Raw genomic sequence first — 20,375 nt, 5'->3', positions numbered from 1 at the left:
TTCCTCTCCCTCTCCTCCTCCTCCTCCTTCTCCTTTCTCTTCTTCTTCTTCTTCTCCTCCTCCTCCTTCTCCTTCTTCTTCTTCTTCTTCTTCTTCCTCTTCCTCTTCTTCCTCTTCGTCTTCTCCTTCCTCTTCCTCTCCTCCTCCTCCTTTCTCTTCTTCTTCTCCTCCTCCTCCTCCTCCTTCTCCTTCCTCTTCCTCTTCCTCTTCTTCCTCTTCGTCTTCTCCTTCCTCTTCCTCTCCTCCTCCTCCTTCCTCTTCTTCTTCTTCTTCCTCTTCCTCTTCCTCTTCTTCCTCTTCGTCTTCTCCTTCCTCTTCCTCTCCTCCTCCTCCTCCTCCTCCTCCTCCTCCTTCCTCTCCTCCTCCTCCTCCTCCTTCTCCTTCCTCTTCCTCTCCTCCTTCTCCTCCTCCTCCTCCTTCTCCTTCTCCTTCTCCTTCTCCTTCCTCTTTAGGCCGGGGTCGTTTATCCCACTCTTACGGTCAGGAAGTTCTTCCTAATGTTTAGGTGGAATCTCTTTTCCTGCTGCTGGAATCCACGGAACTCTTTGGCATTCCCAAGGTCTGATTGTTTTGGTTGAGTGACTTTCCCAAGCTCTTGTTTCGATGCTAAAGTTTGCAATTCGGGAGGCTTGGTTGCAGTTCCTGAGGCCTCGCAAAGACAAGAGGAATCGCCGTCTTGGGTGATGCTGATGCGGAATGACTTGTGCTCCGGCGAGTGATTTCTAAAGTGGATCGGAATAACTATGCCCGCCGGGACGGCATGATACGCTCCGTCCCCAATCAAGGGTCGGTCTTTGGGGCCAAGAATCAGCGGAGGGAGCGGGTGTCCCTCCCATAAAGGAATTCCCACTTAACAATAATCTATATACATATAAATGCAATGTTCGTTTGTGGGATTAACAGAACTCAAAAACCATTGGACGATTTGACGCGAAATTTGGACACAAGACACAAAACAGTCCAACGAGTGATCATCACTCATAAAAACACTGAAAAACACAGTGGGAGGGACGTTAAAAGCCAAAAAAGCAAAAGGATGCCGTAGAAAAAAGGGAAGGAAAATGGGGGGAAAGAAGGGGAGAAAGAAAGAAAGAAGGAAAGAAGGAAGAAAGTATAGGGGCAAAGAGCAAAGGAAGGAAGGAAAGAGGTAGAGAAGGAAGAACGTAGAGAAGGAAAGAAAAAAGGGAAGGAAGAAAAGAGGGAGAGAAGGAAAGAAGGAAGGAAGTATAGAGGCAAAGAGTGAAGAGAGGAAGGAAAGAGGTAGAGAAGGAAGAACGGAGAGAAGGAAAGAAAAAAGGGAAGGAAGAAAAGAGGGAGAGAAGGAAAGAAGGAAGGAAGTATAGAGGCAAAGAGTGAAGAGAGGAAGGAAAGAGGTAGAGAAGGAAGGAAGGAGAGAAGGAAAGAAAAAGGGAAGGAAGGAAAGAGGGAGGGAAGGAAAGAAGGAAAGAGAGAAGGAAGGATGGAAGCAAAAAGCGAAGGAAGGAAGGAAGGAAAGAAGCACAGAAGGAAGAAAGGAGATAAAGAAAAGAAAAAGGGAGGGAGGAAGGAAAGTGGTAGAGAAGGAAGGAAGGAGAGAAAGAAAGAAAAAAGAGAAGGAAGGAAAGAGGGAGGGAAGGAAAGAAGGAAAGAGAAGGATGGATGGAAGCAAAAAGTGAAGGAACGAAGGAAAGAGGTAGAGAAGGAAGAACGGAGAGAAGGAAAGAAAAAAGGGAAAGAAAGAGGGAGGGAAGGAAGGAGAAAAGGAAAGAAGAAAGGGGAAGGAAGGAAATAGAAAGAAGGATGGAAGCAAAATGTGAAGGAAGGAAGGAGGTAGAGAAGGAAGAAAGGAGAGAAAGAGAGAAGGAAAAGAAAAAAGGAGGAAGGAAAGAGGTAGAGAAGGAAGGAAGGAGAGAAGGAAAGAAAAAATTAAAGGATGGAAAGAGGGAGGGAAGGAAAGAAGAAAAGAGAGAAGGAAGGATGGAAGCAAAAAGCGAAGGAAGGAAGGAAAGAAGCAGAGAAGGAAGAAAGGAGATAAAGAAAAGAAAAAGGGAGGGAGGAAGGAAAGTGGTAGAGAAGGAAGGAAGGAGAGAAAGAAAGAAAAAAGAGAAGGAAGGAAAGAGGGAGGGAAGGAAAGAAGGAAAGAGAAGGATGGATGGAAGCAAAAAGTGAAGGAACGAAGGAAAGAGGTAGAGAAGGAAGAACGGAGAGAAGGAAAGAAAAAAGGGAAAGAAAGAGGGAGGGAAGGAAGGAGAAAAGGAAAGAAGAAAGGGGAAGGAAGGAAATAGAAAGAAGGATGGAAGCAAAATGTGAAGGAAGGAAGGAGGTAGAGAAGGAAGAAAAGAGAGAAAGAGGAAGGAAAAGGGGGAAGGAAGGAATGAGGTAGAGAAGGAAGGAAGGAGAGAAGGAAAGAAGAAAAGGAAGGAAGGAAAGACGGAAAGAAAGAAAGAAAGAGAGAAGGAAGGATGGAAGCAAAAACCGAAGGAAGGAAGGAAAGAGGTAGAGAAGGAAGAAAGGAGAGAAAGAGGAAGGAAAAGCGGGAGTGAAAGAAGAAGGGAGAGAAGAGAAAGGGAGGGAAGGTTGGCCACAGCAATGCGTGGCGGGTACAGCTAATAATAATAATAATCATCATCATAATCATAATAATAACAACAACTACTACTACTTCTACTACTACTACTACTACTACTACTACTACTACTCCTGCCATGCAGGGACACCAATCAAAGCACTCCTAACATCATAATAATAATGATAATAATAATAATAATAATAATAATAATAATAATATAACAACAACAACAATAACTCCTGCGTGCAGGAACATCAATCAAAGCACTCCTAACAGATGACCATCCCCTTGGACTTGGGTGAGTCACACACTCTCAGACCTGTGATAGGGTCACTCGAGGTCAACAACCAAGTAGGACAGACCATAATAGGATATGTAGCTCTGTCTCCCATATGAGAGGAATGGCAATGCGGGAAATGCCGAGCCTATTGTATCTGTAACTTGAGACTAATACTGAAACGATTTTATTGATCAGCTAATTGGCCTTATCAAAATATAAACACAATGAACAGTATACATCTCTGTGTTGTTGAAGGTTTTCATGACTGGAACCACTAGGCTGCTGTGAGTTTTTCGACCTGTCTAACTGTGTTCCAGAAGCATTCTCTCCTGACAGTCAAAGCATGAAGAGTAACACTCAGAAAACAGGGGAATTCCAGACAGAAAACAGTCAGGATGTTGTGTGTCAGCCTGTGATTGTGTCTGATGTTCATGCTGATGCTCATGATGGGAATGATGTTCATGTTGATATTCATGATGAGAATGTTCCTGTTGGGATTAGGGATGAGAGGCTGCTTGGGCCTGAGCTAAAATCAGAAGAGAGGCCTGAATTTCCCAAGGCCACATTCCTGGGAGAGACCTTTCACTGCTTTTCTCAGAGCAACCATCTGAAAATGATGCTGAGTGTGATTTGTCAGGTGCAGGATAGTGAAACCTTGGACAGAAAGTGAAGTTCTAGTAAACAGAGGCAGAGACTTTGAATGCGATTTTCCTGCTTGGACTGGATGGCCCACGAGGTCTCTTCCAACTCAACGATTCTATGATTCAATTAGTGGAGCGATCACTTCGTCTACAGGAAAAGAAAGATAGCAAACCATTATCTAGTGGGAAAGTCAAGAAGAATGCCTTCCTTTCAGTTTTGAGTTCTGGAAAAGGTTTAGAATGATTCATGGCAGAGAGTTGCCTCAGTTGAGGCAACATTGTTATTTTATCATGGTCTTGCTTTCAAGTGCTCTGAGTTTCATGTACCAAGTTTTTGCCAAGCTTATGTCCTCGTCTATAGGAAAAGGAAGATAACAAACCGTTATTTAGTGGGAAAGTCAAGAAGAATGCCTTCTTTTCAGTTTTGAGTTCTGGAAAAGGTTTAGAATGATTCATGGGAAAAAGTTGCCTCAGTCGAGGCAACGTTGTTATTTTATCATGGTCTTGCTTTCAAGTGCTCTGAGTTTCATGTACCAAGTTTTTGCCAAGCTTATGTCCTCGTCTATAGGAAAAGGAAAATAACAAACTGTTATGTAGTGGGAAAGTCAAGAAGAATGCTTTCCTTTCAGTTTTGGATTCTGGAAAAGGTTTATAATGATTCATGGGAGACAGTTGCTTCAGTCGAGGCAACGTTGTTATTTTATTATCGTCTTGCTTTCAAGTGCTCTGAGTTTCATGTACCAAGTTTTTGCCAAGCTTAAGTTTTGCCTGTTGTTTTGTTTCATGGTTTTAAGTGCCTTTTTTCATGGATTTTCAATGCTAATCAAGCTGGCCAATTGCAGCATTCTTACTTACTTACCTAGGCGATCCCTCATTGCCCAAGTAGGATAATCCTCCAGGGTGGGTATGTAGGTGACTATGGAGCCCTATTCTTGATCTGCATCGTCTCCCGCAGTGAGGGCATTGGTTTCCAGGTGGAAGGTGATCCCGGCTGGGGTTGGCTTGACGCGCCTTCCTCCTGGCACGTTTCTCTCTTTCGCCCTCCATTCGTGCCTCTTCAAATTCTGCAGTACTGCTGGTCACAGCTGACCTCCAACTGGAGTGCCCAAGGGCCAGGGCTTCCCAGTTCTCAGTGTCTATGCTAGAGTTTTTAAGGTTGGCTTTGAGCCCACCTTTCAATCTCTTTTCCTGCCCACCAACATTCTGTTTTCCGTTCTTGAGTTCGGAGTAGAGCAACTGCTTTGGGAGACGGTGGTTGGGCATCCGAACAATGTAGCCGGTCCAGGGGAGTTGATGGCGGAGGACCATCGCTTCAATGCTGGTGGTCTTTGCTTCTTCCTGCATGCTGACATTTGTCTTCCCAAGAGATTTGAAGGATTTTCCGGAGGCAGTGCTGATGGAATCATTCCAGGAGTTGCATGTGACGTCTGTAGACTGTCCACGTCTTGCAGGCGTAGAGCAGGGTTGGGAGGACAGTGGCTTTATAAACAAGCACCTTGGTCTCCCTACGGATGTCCTGGTCTTCAAACACTCTCTGCTTCATTTGGAAAAATGCTGCATTCGCAGTGTCAATGTTGACATTTGTAGACAGTCCACATCTCGCAGGCGAATAGCAGGGTTGGGAGGACAATCGCTTTATAAACAAGCACCTTGGTATTGCTACGGATGTCCCTATCTTCAAACACTCTCTGCTTCATTTGGAAAAATGTCGCACTTGCAGAGCTCAGGCGTTGTTGTATTTCAGTGCCAATGTTGATGTCTGTAGACAGTCCACGTCTCGCAGGCATATAGCAGGGTTGGGAGGACAATAGCTTTATAAACAAGCACCTTGGTCTCTCTATGAATGTCCTGGTCCTCTTCATTGGGAAAAATACTGCACTCACAGAGCTCAGGCAATGTTGTATTTCAGAGTCAATGTTGACATCTGTAGACAGTCCACGTTTCGCAAGTATAAAGAAGGGTTGGGAGGACAATAGCTTTATATACAAGCATCTTGGTATCCCTACGGATGTCCCGGTCCTCAAACACTATCTTCTTCATTCAGAAAAATGCTGCACTTGCAGAGCTCAGGCGGTGTTGTATTTCAGTGTCAATGTTGACATCTGTAGACAGTCCATGTCTCGCAGGCATATAGCAGGGTTGGGAGGACAATAGCTTTATAAACAAGCCCCTTGGTCTCCCTACGGATGTCCCGGTCCTCATTCGGAAAATCCTGCACTTGCAGAGCTCAGGCGGTGTTGTATTTCAGTGTCAATGTTGACATCTGTAGACAGTCCACGTTTTGCAGGCGTATAGCAGGGCGTGTCAATGTTGACATCTGTAGACAGTCCATGTTTCGCAGGCATATAGCAGGGTTGGGATGACAATGGCTTTATAAACAAGCACCTTGGTCTCCATACGGATGTCCCGGTCCTCATTCGGAAAAATCCTGCACTCGCAGAGCTCAGGCGGTGTCGTATTTCGGTGTCGATGTGCAACATTCACACCCGCCTCCAACAGACAAGAGTTCTTTTCTCCCACCCTGGACATCATTCCACAGGGATATAAAACCCACTTGCTTAGTTTCCAACAGACCTCACAATTTCTGACGATGCCTGCCATAGATGTGGGTGAAACGTCAGGAGAGAATGCTTCCGGAACATACATTCCCCTCTTCCTCTCTCTCATTCCCCGAGGCTTCCCTGTCGCTTCTCGGTTCAGTCACTGAGTGGAAATGGATTGTTCTCCAAATATTTTTAACTTCGGCGCGATGGGTCCGATGCATTTACGAGCAGTGGAGGAGCATCGCCGCTCTCGCCTTAAATGCGCAACGCAGGCTGGCGCTCGTTTCCGAAGGACTCAAAGCCGAATGCCCAAATGCTTTCTAGCAGCCGAACAATAACAACGTCCCTCTTTAGACAGCTTCCCATTAAGGAGCACAAAACTCCGAAGGCGGAAAAAGGAGGCCGAACGGCATTCGGGCTCTCGCAAAAGGCAACTGGCTTTTCCCTTGGGTTGTTGTTATTGTTGTTGTTGTTATTGAGGTTCGAAATATAGTGAGGTCCCACTTTCAATGCTTTTCTCTTCTTGTTTCCTTAGGTTTCAGCCGTCGGCGAATTCTGAAAATGTCTTCGACCCTGAATTTGGAGAAAGGCTGCACCGTCGACCAACTTCTCCATGGCTGCATTGAAGCCTTCGGTAATTTATTATTGACTATCTTGGGAACTACAACTCCCATCATGCCAGGCTAACCCCGAGAAACTCCATCAGTACTTAAAAGTTTGTTATGTTTTCCAAGTTGTAGTTCACTTGCTTTCAAGTGCTCTGAGTTTCATGTACCAAGTTTTTGCCATCAGTACTTGAAGTTTGTTATGTTTTGCAAGTTGTAGTTCACTTGCTTTCAAGTGCTCTGAGTTTCATGTACCAAGTTTTTGCCATCAGTACTTGAAGTTTGTTATGTTGGGCAAGTTGTAGTTCACTTGCTTTCAAGTGCTCTGAGTTTCATGTACCAAGTTTTTGCCATCAGTACTTGAAGTTTGTTATGTTTTGCAAGTTGTAGTTCACTTGCTTTCAAGTGCTCTGAGTTTCATGTACCAAGTTTTTGCCATCAGTACTTGAAGTTTGTTATGTTTTGCAAGTTGTAGTTCACTTGCTTTCAAGTGCTCTGAGTTTCATGTACCAAGTTTTTGCCATCAGTACTTGAAGTTTGTTATGTTGGGCAAGTTGTAGTTCACTTGCTTTCAAGTGCTCTGAGTTTCATGTACCAAGTTTTTGCCATCAGTACTTGAAGTTTGTTATGTTTTGCAAGTTGTAGTTCACTTGCTTTCAAGTGCTCTGAGTTTCATGTACCAAGTTTTTGCCATCGGTACTTGAAGTTTGTTATGTTTTGCAAGTTGTAGTTCACTTGCTTTCAAGTGCTCTGAGTTTCATGTACCAAGTTTTTGCCATCAGTACTTGAAGTTTGTTATGTTTTGCAAGTTGTAGTTCACTTGCTTTCAAGTGCTCTGAGTTTCATGTACCAAGTTTTTGCCATCAGTACTTGAAGTTTGTTATGTTTTGCAAGTTGTAGTTCACTTGCTTTCAAGTGCTCTGAGTTTCATGTACCAAGTTTTTGCCATCAGTACTTGAAGTTTGTTATGTTTTGCAAGTTGTAGTTCACTTGCTTTCAAGTGCTCTGAGTTTCATGTACCAAGTTTTTGCCATCAGTACTTGAAGTTTGTTATGTTTTGCAAGTTGTAGTTCACTTGCTTTCAAGTGCTCTGAGTTTCATGTACCAAGTTTTTGCCATCAGTACTTGAAGTTTGTTATGTTTTGCAAGTTGTAGTTCACTTGCTTTCAAGTGCTCTGAGTTTCATGTACCAAGTTTTTGCCATCAGTACTTGAAGTTTGTTATGTTTTGCAAGTTGTAGTTCACCCACAACCTTGTACAAAAATGTATAAGGTTGTGGGTGAACTACAACTCCCACCATGTATGTATAAGGTTGTGGGTGAACTACAACACCCACCCCTGTATAAGGTTGTGGGTGAACTACAACTCCCATCATGCCAGGCTAACCCCTTTTTCATGGTCTTGCTTTCAAGTGCTCTGAGTTTCATGTACCAAGTTTTTGCCATCAGTACTTGAAGTTTGTTATGTTTTGCAAGTTGTAGTTCACCCACAGCCTTGTACAAAAATGTATAAGGTTGTGGGTGAACTACAACTCCCATCATGTATGTATAAGGCTGTGGGTGAACTAACACCCACCCCTGTATAAGGTTGTGGGTGAACTACAACTCTCATCATGCCAGGCTAACCCCTTTATGATGGTCTTGCTTTCAAGTGCTCTGAGTTTCATGTACCAAGTTTTTGCCATCAATACTTAAAAGTTTGTTATGTTTTGCAAGTTGTAGTTCACCCACGACCTTGTACAAAAATGTATAAGGTTGTGGGTGAACTACAACTCTCATCATGCAAGTGCTCTGAGTTTCATGTACCAAGTTTTTGCCATCAGTACTTGAAGTTTGTTATGTTTTGCAATTTGTAGTTCACCCACAACCTTGTACAAAAATGTATAAGGATGTGGGTAAACTACAACTCTCATCATGGTCTTGCTTTCAAGTGCTCTGAGTTTCATGTACCAAGTTTTTGCCATCAGTACTTAAAGTTTGTTATGTTAGACAAGTTGTAGTTCACCCACAACCTTGTACAAAATGTATAAGGTTGTGCGTGAACTACAACTCTCATCATGCCAGGTTAACTCCGAGAAACTCCATCAGTACTCAAAAGTTTGTTATGTTTTGCAAGTTGTAGTTCACCCACAACATTGTACAAAAATGTATAAGGTTGTGGGTGAACTACAACTCCCATCATGCCAGGCTAACCCTGAGACACTCCATCAGTACTTAAAAGTTTGTTATGTTGGGCAAGTTGTAGTTCACCCACAACCTTGTACAAAAATGTATAAGGATGTGGGTGAACTACAACTCTCACCATGCCAGGTTAACGCCTTTATCATGGTCTTGCTTTCAAGTGCTCTGAGTTTCATGCACCAAGTTTTTGCCATCAGTACTTAAAGTTTGTTATGTTGGGCAAGTTGTAGTTCACCCCCAACCTTGTACAAAAATGTATAAGGTTGTGGGTGAACTACAACTCTCATCATGCCAGGCTAACCCCGAGAAACTCCATCAGTACTTAAAAGTTTGTTATGTTGGGCGACTTTGCTCCTGATACATTATTGGTGAGGTTCAGTGTGCTCTCTGGCTGTAAGGTAAACTACAACTCCCACTACGGTTAGTCAGTCCCCTCAAACTCTTCCAGTAGGTTGAGTTAGTCATGAGGGTTCTGTGTGCCAAGTTTGGTCTAGCACTGTCATTAGTGGAGGTCACAATTTACCTGGTTGTGCGTGGACTACACCTCCCATCATGTCAGGTTAACCCCGAGAAACTCCATCAGTATTTAAAGTTTGTTATGTTGGGTGAGTTTGCTCTAGATGCATCATCGGTGAGATTCAGTGTGCTCTCTGGCTGTAAGGTAAACTACAACTCCCACTATGGTACACACACACACACACACACATATTTTCACTTTTATTATGTGTATAGGTGAGATATATATATATTATGATGATATAAATTTTTTATTAGTAATATAATATTATAATAACATTTATTATTAAGTATTGGGTATTATTACTTGCTGCATTACCGACAGACCTCTGAGCATGCCGGCCACCGATGCAGGCCAAGTGTCAGGAGAGAGTGCTGCCCAAAAAACTCACAGCAACCTAGTGATTGTGGCCATAGATATAGATTTAAATGTGGTATTTATTGACTGTTTTTTTTGTGTGGAAACTTCATAATACAGACGTAAAATAAATAATCTATAATATATTATAATATATTATAATATTTGTCACGTGTTCACAGATGACGAAGGCAAAGTCCGGGACCCGCAGCTGGTGCGCATGTTCCTCATGATGCACCCTTGGTACATCCCTTCCTCGGAGCTGGCGACGAAATTACTCCAAATATATCCTTTTTTTCAAAAGCCACCCTTATTTGTAATATAAATAGTGTTGTTATTATTATTATTAATAATAATAATAATAATAATAATAATAATTTATTTTATTATTATTATTTTATATTATTATTATTATTTTTATTCCTAAGTGCGAAAATGCTATTTAATTAAATGCAATATATTATTCCACCGTGGGTATTTTTTGCAGTTGTAGTTTGTCCTTGCTTTGCTTTTTCCTTAACTCTGCCCTGAACTTACCAAGAATCGGATGGGTCCGAAAACAGCTCCCTCCAGATCAAAACATGCCACTTGGTGAGGTCAGTATCAGGGTATTATTATTATTACTATTATTATTGTAATATAATATAATATTATTTATAATATATTATTATAATAGCAATTATTATTTATAATCATATAATAATATTATAGGTAAGTATCAGGGTACTATTATTATTATAGTAATATAATAATAGTAATATTTGTAATATATTATGATGATGATATAAAATATTATTATTTAGATATTATTATAATATAGTTATATTAATAGCAATTATTATTTATAATCCTATAATAATTTTATATCAGGATATTATTATTAATTAGATATTATTATAATATAGTTATATTAATAGCAATTATTATTTATAATCCTATAATAATTTTATATCAGGATATTATTATTAATAATATCCTGATGTATTATAACATATTTATCTGATTATAAATAATAATTGCTACTATTATAATTATAATAATATATAAATAATATAATATTATTTATAATATATTATAATAGCAATTATTATTTATAATCATATAATAATATTTTAGGTAAGTATCGGGGTACTATTATTATTATAGTAATATAATAATAGTAATATTTATAATATATTATTATGATGATATAAAATATTATTATTTATATATTATTATAATATAATTAAAATAATAGCAATTATTATTTATAATCCTATAATAATCTTATATCAGGATATTATTATTAATAATATCCTGATGTATTATAACATGTTTATATGATTATAAATAATAATTGCTACTATTATAATTATATTATAATAATATATAAATAATTATATAAATTTATATAAATAAATAATTTATTTATATAAATAAATAAATAAATAAATAATTTATATAAATAAATAGAATATATTATTTATAATTTATTATTATATCAGTTATTATTTATAATCATATAATAATATTATAGGTAAGTATCGGGGTATTATTATTATTATAGTAATATAATAATAGTAATATTTATAATATATTGTTATGATGATATAAAATATTATTATTTATATATATTATTATTATTATTATATAATTAAAATAGTAGCAATTATATCCTGATATAATATTATATCAGGATATTATTATTAATAATATCCTGATGTATTATAACATGATTATATGATTATAAATAATAAGTGCTACTATTATAATTATATTATAATAATATATAAATAATATATTATATTATATTATTTATATATTATTATGATATAATTATAATAGTAGCAATTATTATTTATAATCATATATTAATCTTATATCAGAATATTATTATTAATAATATCCTGATGTATTATAACATGTTTATATGATTATAAATAATAATTGCTACTATTATAATTATATTATAATTTTATTATTATATCAGTTATTATTTATAATCATATAATAATCATATAATAATATTATATAATAATATTATATAATAATATTATAGGTAAGTATCGGGGTATTATTATTATTGTTATAGTAATATAATAATAGTAATATTTATAATATATTATTATGATGATATAAATTATATAATTAAATTATATATAATTAAAATAGTAGCAATTATATCCTGATATAATATATCAGGTTATTATTATTTATAATATCTTATATAGTTATTATTTATATATATTATTATAATTATAATATAATTATAATAGTAGCAATCATATCCTTCCTGACATAATATATCAGGTTATTATTATTTATAATATCATATCATATAATAATATTATTATTTATAATGTGTAGCAACAATTATTATTTATAATATCATATCATATTTTGTATAATGTATTGTAATATAATCATAGCAATCATTAATAATAATATAATATTATAATAACATTTGTTATTATTTATTTATAATATATTATCATGTACTATTACTATTACTAATAATAATGATAATATGTTGAAGTGGATAAGAAGGGTTTGCTGTTGTGAGTGATCTGGGTTGGGGGAGCTGTGCAGTGTTATGCGGGTGAATCTACACTGTTAAATGAATGCAGTTTGGCACCACTTTAACTGCCTACTGATTTGGGTTTGCCATTGTCCGCCCCACTCTTGGTCCCACCAGGTACTGGATCTCGGCGTTCCCGGCCGAATTCGATCTCAACCCCGAACTGGCCGAGCAGATCAAGGAACTGAAGGTGCTCCTAGGCCGGGAAGGGAATGAGCGTCACAGCAGCCTCATCGACATCGAGAGCGTGTAGGTACCGCGGCGGAGATCGTGGGGTTCTAGAGCGGGAAGGGACCCCCAAAGGCCATCCAGTCCGACAGACGGCCACCAGGACTTGGGGGGGGGGTCTCTTTCAGCCCTAGGGTTCGAAGAGGAGACCTCCTCCTCCTCATCATCATCATCATCATCATCATCATCTCTCTCTCTCTCTCTCTCCTCTCTCTGTGTGTGTGTGTGCGTGTGCGTGTGTGTGTGTGTGTGTGTGTGTATATATATATTCGTTTGTGGGATTAACACAAACACATGCACATATACACATGCACACATATATATATATATATATATATATATATATATATATATATATATATATTCGTTTGTGGGATTAACATAACTCAGAAACCACTGGACGAATCGACACAAAATTTTGACACAATACACCTAACAGTTCAATGAGTGTTCATCACCCCTAAAAACACAAACCCCCCCAGAAGAACGGACTTAAATCCCCCCAAAATACACCATATATATACATACTCATATATATATACACACATACACATACACACAAGCACACACATACATATACACATATGTATATACACATACATATACACATGCACACACAAGTATACACATGCATACATACATACACACATATATACATATACACATACACACAAATATAGATATATACATATACACAAATACGCATATAGACAAGCACACACATATACACAATATACATATACATGTACTTACATATACATGTATGTACGCATATATACATACATATATATACTTATACATATATACCTGCACACACAAATATACACATGCACACATACATACACACATTTATACATATACACATACACACAAATATACATATACTCATACACACACAAATATGCATATAGACAAGCACACACATATACACAGTATACATATACATGTACTTACATATACATGTGCGTACACATACATATATTTATACATATACATATACATATATACATGCACACACAAATATACACATGCACACATACATACACACATATATGTATACACATACACACACAAATAAGCATATAGACAAGCATACACATATACACAAGATACATATACATGTACTTACATATATATGCTCGTACACATACATATATCCATACATATATATATATACATATATGCATATATACATGCACACACACATATACATATACACACGAATATACATATACACATACATGCACAAATACGCATATAGACAAGCACACCCATATACACAATATTCATATACATGTACTTACATATACATGTACGTACACATACATATATACCTACATATATTTATACATATACATATATACATGCACATACAAATATACACATGCACACATACATACACACATATATGTATACACATACACACACAAATATGCATATAGACAAGGATACACAATATACATATACATGTACTTACATATACATGAACGTACACATACATACATATATACATACATATATACATGCACACGCACATATACACATGCACATAAATATACATATACACATACATGCACAAATACGCATATAGACAAGCACACACATATACACAAAAGTACACATGCATGTACTTACACATACATACATATATACATATACATGCACACACAAATATACACATGCACACATACATACATATATACATATATATATACTGATATGGACACATATATGTTCTCTCTCTCTCTCTCACACACACACACACACACACACATATATATATATATACACATACATACACAAATATATACACACACAAAACACATATATACAGACTGGGCCACAGCAATGCATGGCAGGGGACGGCTAGTCACCAATAATAATAATAATAATAATAATAATAATAATAATAATAATGTCTTTCTAGGCCAACTTACAAATGGAAGCGGCAAGTCACGCAACGCCAGCCGGCCGCGCAAAAGAAGCGCAAGACGTCACTGCTCTTTGACCACTTGGAGTCCGGAGAGCTGGCCGAGCACCTCACGCACCTCGAGTACCGCTCCTTCAGCAAGATCCTGGTGAGGAGGGGAATCTTAGCCCCCCCCAAAAAACAACTTTGAAAAATTCCTAAAAATCAGTATAAAATATAATTATATATTAATAACATATTTATAAATATTAATATGAATATGTGTGTGTTTTTAGAATTTTGCAATGTTTACGTGGCTCTCAGAGCACTTGCAGCAGGTCATTCCACAGTTTTGGGGAGGCCAATAAATTGAATGGGGCTTTGACATCCCTCAATCTGGATAGTAGACTCCTCTTAATGTAGTTTATAATAATTATAACTATAATATAATAATATAATATAATAATGTAATAATATATATAATATACAATAATTTAATATACAATAATATAATATTATTAATATATTAATATATTATATAAAATAAAAATGTTATACATAAAGTATAATAAAATATAAGTATATATTAATAACATTTTAATTATAATTATTAATATTAATATGTGTGTGTTTTTAGAGTTTTGCAATGTTTGGGTGGCTCTCAGAGCCCTTGCAGCAGGTCATTCCACAGTTTTGGGGCAGCCGATGAATCGAATGTGGCTTTGACGTCCCTCAATCTGGATAGTAGACTCCTCTTAATGTAGTTTATAATAATTATAACTATAATATAATAATATAATATAATAATGTAATAATATATATAATATACAATAATTTAATATACAATAATATAATATTATTAATATATTATATTAATAATGTATTATATTACATAAAAATAAAAATGTTATTCATAATGTATAATCAAATGTAAGTATATATTAATAACATTTTTAATTTTAATTATTAATATGAATATGTGTGTGTTTTTAGAGTTTTGCAATGTTTGTGTGGCTCTCAGAGCTCTTGCAGCAGGTCATTCCACAGTTTTGGGGCAGCCGATGAATCGAATGGGGCTTTGACGTCCCTCAATCTAGATAGTAGACTCCTCTTGATGTAGTTTATAATAATTATAATTATAATATAATAATATAATAATATAATATATTAATGTAATATATATATATATATAATTTAATAATATAATATAATATTATTAATATATTATATAAAATAAAATGTTATACATAAAGTATAATAAAATATAAGTATATATTAATAACATTTTAAATTTTAATTATTAATATGAATATGTATGTGTTTTTAGAATTTTGCAATGTTTGTGTGGCTCTCAGAGCTCTTGCAGCAGGTCATTCCACAGTTTTGGGGCAGCTGATGAATTGAATGGGGCTTTGACGTCCCTCAATCTAGATAGACTCCTCTTAATGTAGTTTATAATAATTATAATTATAATATAATAATATAATAATATAATATATTAATGTAATATATATATATAATTTAATAATATAATATAATATTATTAATATATTCTATTATATAAAATAAAATGTTATACATAAAGTATAATAAAATATAATTATATATTAATAACATTTTTAATTATAATTATTAATATTAATGTGTGTGTGTTTTTAAAATTTTGCAATGTTTGGGTGGCTCTCAGAGCACTTGCAGCAGGTCATTCCACAGTTTTGGGGCAGCCGATGAATCAAATGGGGCTTTGACTTCCCTCAATCTGGATAGTAGACTCCTCTTAATGTAGTTTATAATATTTATAACTATAATATAATAATATAATAATGTAATAATATATATATAATATATAAAATAATTTAATAATATATTATTAATATATTATATTAATAATATATTATATAAAATAAAAATGTTATACATAAAGTATAATAAAATATAATTATATATTAATAACATTTTAATTATAATTATTAATCTTAATATGTGTGTGTTTTTAGAGTTTTGCAATGTTTGTGTGGCTCTCAGAGCCCTTGCAGCAGGTCATTCCACAGTTTTGGGGCAGCTGATGAATCGAATGGGGCTTTGACGTCCCTCAATCTAGATAGTAGACTCCTCTTAATGTAGTTTATAATAATTATAATTATAATATAATAATATAATAATATAATATATTAATGTAATATATATATATAATTTAATAATATAATATAATATTATTAATATATTCTATTATATAAAATAAAATGTTATACATAAAGTATAATAAAATATAATTATATATTAATAACATTTTTAATTATAATTATTAATATTAATGTGTGTGTGTTTTTAAAATTTTGCAATGTTTGGGTGGCTCTCAGAGCACTTGCAGCAGGTCATTCCACAGTTTTGGGGCAGCCGATGAATAGAATGGGGCTTTGACGTCCCTCAATCTAGATAGTAGACTCCTCTGGATGTAGTTTATAATAATTGTAACTATAATATAATAATATAATATATTAATGTAATAGTATATATATATAATATAAAATAATTTAATAATATAATATAATATTATTAATATATTATATTATATAAAATAAAAATGTTATACATAAAGTATAATAAAATATAATTATATATTAATAACATTTTAATTATATTTATTAATACTAATGTGTGTGTGTTTTTAGAATTTTGCAATGTTTGGGTGGCTCACAGAGCTCTTGCAGCAGGTCATTCCACAGTTTTGGGGCAGCCGAGGAATAGAATGGGGCCTTGACTTCCCTCAATCTAGATAGTAGACTCCTGTTGATGTAGTTTATAATAATTATAACTATAATATAATAATATAATATTATATATATATAATATAAAATAATTTAATATACAATAATATAATATTATTAATATATTATATTAATTTATTATACAATAATATATTATATTAATAATATATTATATTATATGAAAAAAAAGTTATACATAAAGTATAATAAAATATAATTATATATTAATAACATTTTAATTATAATTATTAATATTAATATGTGTGCATTTTTAGAATTTTGCATTGTTTGTGTGGCTCTCAGAGCTCTTGCAGCAGGTCATTCCACAGTTTTGGGGCAGCCAATGAATTGAATGGGGCTTTGACTTCCCTCAATGTAAATGTAGTTTATAATAATTATAACTATAATATAATAATGTTATATATATATATATATATATATATATATATATATATATATATATAATTTAATATACAATAATATTACAGAGCATTTGCAGCAGGTCATTCCACAGTTTTGGGGCAGCTGATGAATCGAATGGGGCTTTGACTTCCCTCAGTCTAGATAGTTGACTCCTGTTGATGTAGTTTATAATAATTATAACTATAATATAATAATGTAATTTTATATTTATTTATTTATTTATTTACGACATTGATATGCCGCCCTTCTCACCCCGAAGGGGACTCAGAGCGGCTTACAATATATTATACATACAATACATACAATAATACATACAATATATTATATTATTAGCATAGTACAATATCAGTTTTAAATATTGCTATATTGTACTATACCAATTATATTGTAATATTATTAGTAATATTACGTGGAATATAAATATATAATTATAATATCATATTATTAGTATTATATTGCGTTACATTATAATATTATAAATATTATATATTTATACAATATATATTATATTATATTATATTAAATTATTAGAATAGCACAGGAGACAAGGTGGAACTGTCTATATTACAGAGCATTTGCAGCAGGTCATTCCACAGTTTTGGGGCAGCTGATGAATCGAATGGGGCTTTGACTTCCCTCAATCTAGATAGTAGACTCCTGTTGATGTAGTTTATAATAATTATAACTATAATATAATAATGTAATTATATATATATATATATATATATATATATATATATATATATATAAATATACAATAATATTACAGAGCATTTGCAGCAGGTCATTCCACAGTTTTGGGGCAGCTGATGAATCGAATGGGGCTTTGACTTTCCTCAATCTAGATAGTTGACTCCTGTTGATTTAGTTTCGCATCTTAATGGCTTTTTTAGCTAGCTGCACCACGGTTGACCAAAGCCAAACACAGCAGGACTGGGACTTGTGGCACTAGACTCCTCTTCCAACCTCTTCGGAGGCAGCCTGACCTTCTCCCTTTGCTTCTCCCAGTTCCAGGACTACCACAGCTTTGTGATGCACGGCTGCACAGTGGACAACCCCATCCTGGAGCGCTTCATCACCCTCTTCAACAGCGTCTCCCAGTGGGTCCAGCTGATGGTGCTGAGCAAGCCCACCGCCCAGCAGCGGGCCCAGGTCATCACCCGCTTCGTCATGGTGGCCCAGGTGAGCGGCAAAGGGTGGTCTCCTTCCCTTTGAAAGATGTATGTTTGGCCAGGTGTCTAACCCTTCCCGACAGATGGCCACCTAGCTTCTGCTTGAAACCTCCAGAGACGGAGACCTCGATGGACTCCTAGGCAGCAGATTCTGTCATTGAACAGCCCTAACCATAAAGACATCCTTCAGATCAAGCATGGGCAGATCAAGCATGGGCAAACTTCGGCCCTCCAAGTGTTTATATTGTGTAGCATAATAATATAAAATTATAATAAATAACCTCTGAGGATGCCTGTCATAGATATGGGTGAAATGTCAGGAGAGAATGCTTCTGGAAATTGGCCAGACAGCCCAAAAACCCTACAATAACCCAGTGATTCTGGCCATGAAAGCCTTCGACAATATATAACATAACATAACATAATATAATATATAATGGTCCATGAAGCGACTGAATGCATAAACAACAATAATATATAACAATAATAATATAATATTCATAATTATAAAAATTATTAATATAAATAGAATAATTATAATATAATAATAGTTCAATAATATGATAATTATGTGATATAATGGTCCATGAAGCGACTGAATGCATAACCAACAATAATATATAATAATATAATATTCATAATTATAAAAAGTATTAATATAAATAAAATAATTATAATATACTAATAGTTCAATAATATGATAATTATGTGATATAATGGTCCATGAAGCGACTGAACGCATAAACAACAATAAAATATAATAATATAATAATATAATATTCATAATTATAATGTTAATATAAATAAAATAATTATAATATAATAATAGTTTAATAATATGATAATTATGTGATAACCATAACATAATAAAATAGTATAATCATGTAATAATAATTATATTATATAATAATCATATTATAGAATCGTATAGTATAATAATATAAAATAATGTTATATATAATATTATATTGTATTATAATATAAATAATTATTATAATATAATTATAATAATAGTGTAATAATATCATAATAATTATGTGATAACCATAATATAATAACAAAATAGTGTAATCTTGTAATAATAATTATATTATATAATAATTATATTATAGAATCATATAGTATGATAATATAAAATAATGTTATATATAATATTATATTGTATTATAATATTAATTATTATTAATATAAATAATTATATTACAATAAAATTATATTTTTACATTATAATTAATAGTAATATAATAATAATAGTAATAGTAAAAGTAATAATATAATAGTAGTATTATATTATAATTAATAGTAATATATAATAATAATATATAATATATAATAATAGTATAATAATATAATAATTATGTGATAACCATAATATAATAATAATAATGTAATATAATATAGTATAGTAAAAGTAAAGGTTTTCCCCTGATATTAAGTCCAGTCGTGTCCAACTCTGCGACTCTGGTGCTCATCTCCATTTCTAAACCAAAGAGCCAGCATTGCCCATACACACCTCCAAGGTCATGTGGCCAGCATGACTGCATGGAGCGCCGTTACCTTCCTGCCGGAGCGGTACCTATTGATCTACTCACATTTGCATGTTTACGAACTGCTAGGTAGGCAGAAGCATAATATAGTATAATAATG

General features: G+C 34.1%; 1 protein-coding gene across 2 annotated transcripts in view; it reads left to right on the top strand.

Moving 5' to 3' along the window:
- RASGRP2 (RAS guanyl releasing protein 2) overlaps positions 1 to 20,375 on the top strand; it is a 95,359-nt gene that overhangs the window by 21,864 nt on the left and 53,120 nt on the right. For both annotated transcript variants that reach the window (XM_067472524.1, XM_067472525.1), the window contains exons 2-7: positions 6,548 to 6,646; positions 9,854 to 9,956; positions 10,205 to 10,267; positions 12,346 to 12,477; positions 14,384 to 14,534; positions 18,565 to 18,738. In XM_067472524.1, the coding sequence (XP_067328625.1) occupies positions 6,574 to 6,646; positions 9,854 to 9,956; positions 10,205 to 10,267; positions 12,346 to 12,477; positions 14,384 to 14,534; positions 18,565 to 18,738 (696 nt within the window). In that variant the 5' untranslated portion in view covers positions 6,548 to 6,573. The remainder of the gene's footprint in view (positions 1 to 6,547; positions 6,647 to 9,853; positions 9,957 to 10,204; positions 10,268 to 12,345; positions 12,478 to 14,383; positions 14,535 to 18,564; positions 18,739 to 20,375) is intronic.

Source organism: Anolis sagrei, chromosome 12, assembly GCF_037176765.1.
Source record: "Anolis sagrei isolate rAnoSag1 chromosome 12, rAnoSag1.mat, whole genome shotgun sequence".
Classification (NCBI taxonomy): domain Eukaryota; kingdom Metazoa; phylum Chordata; class Lepidosauria; order Squamata; family Dactyloidae; genus Anolis; species Anolis sagrei.
This window is presented reverse-complemented; position numbering and strand designations above follow the sequence as displayed.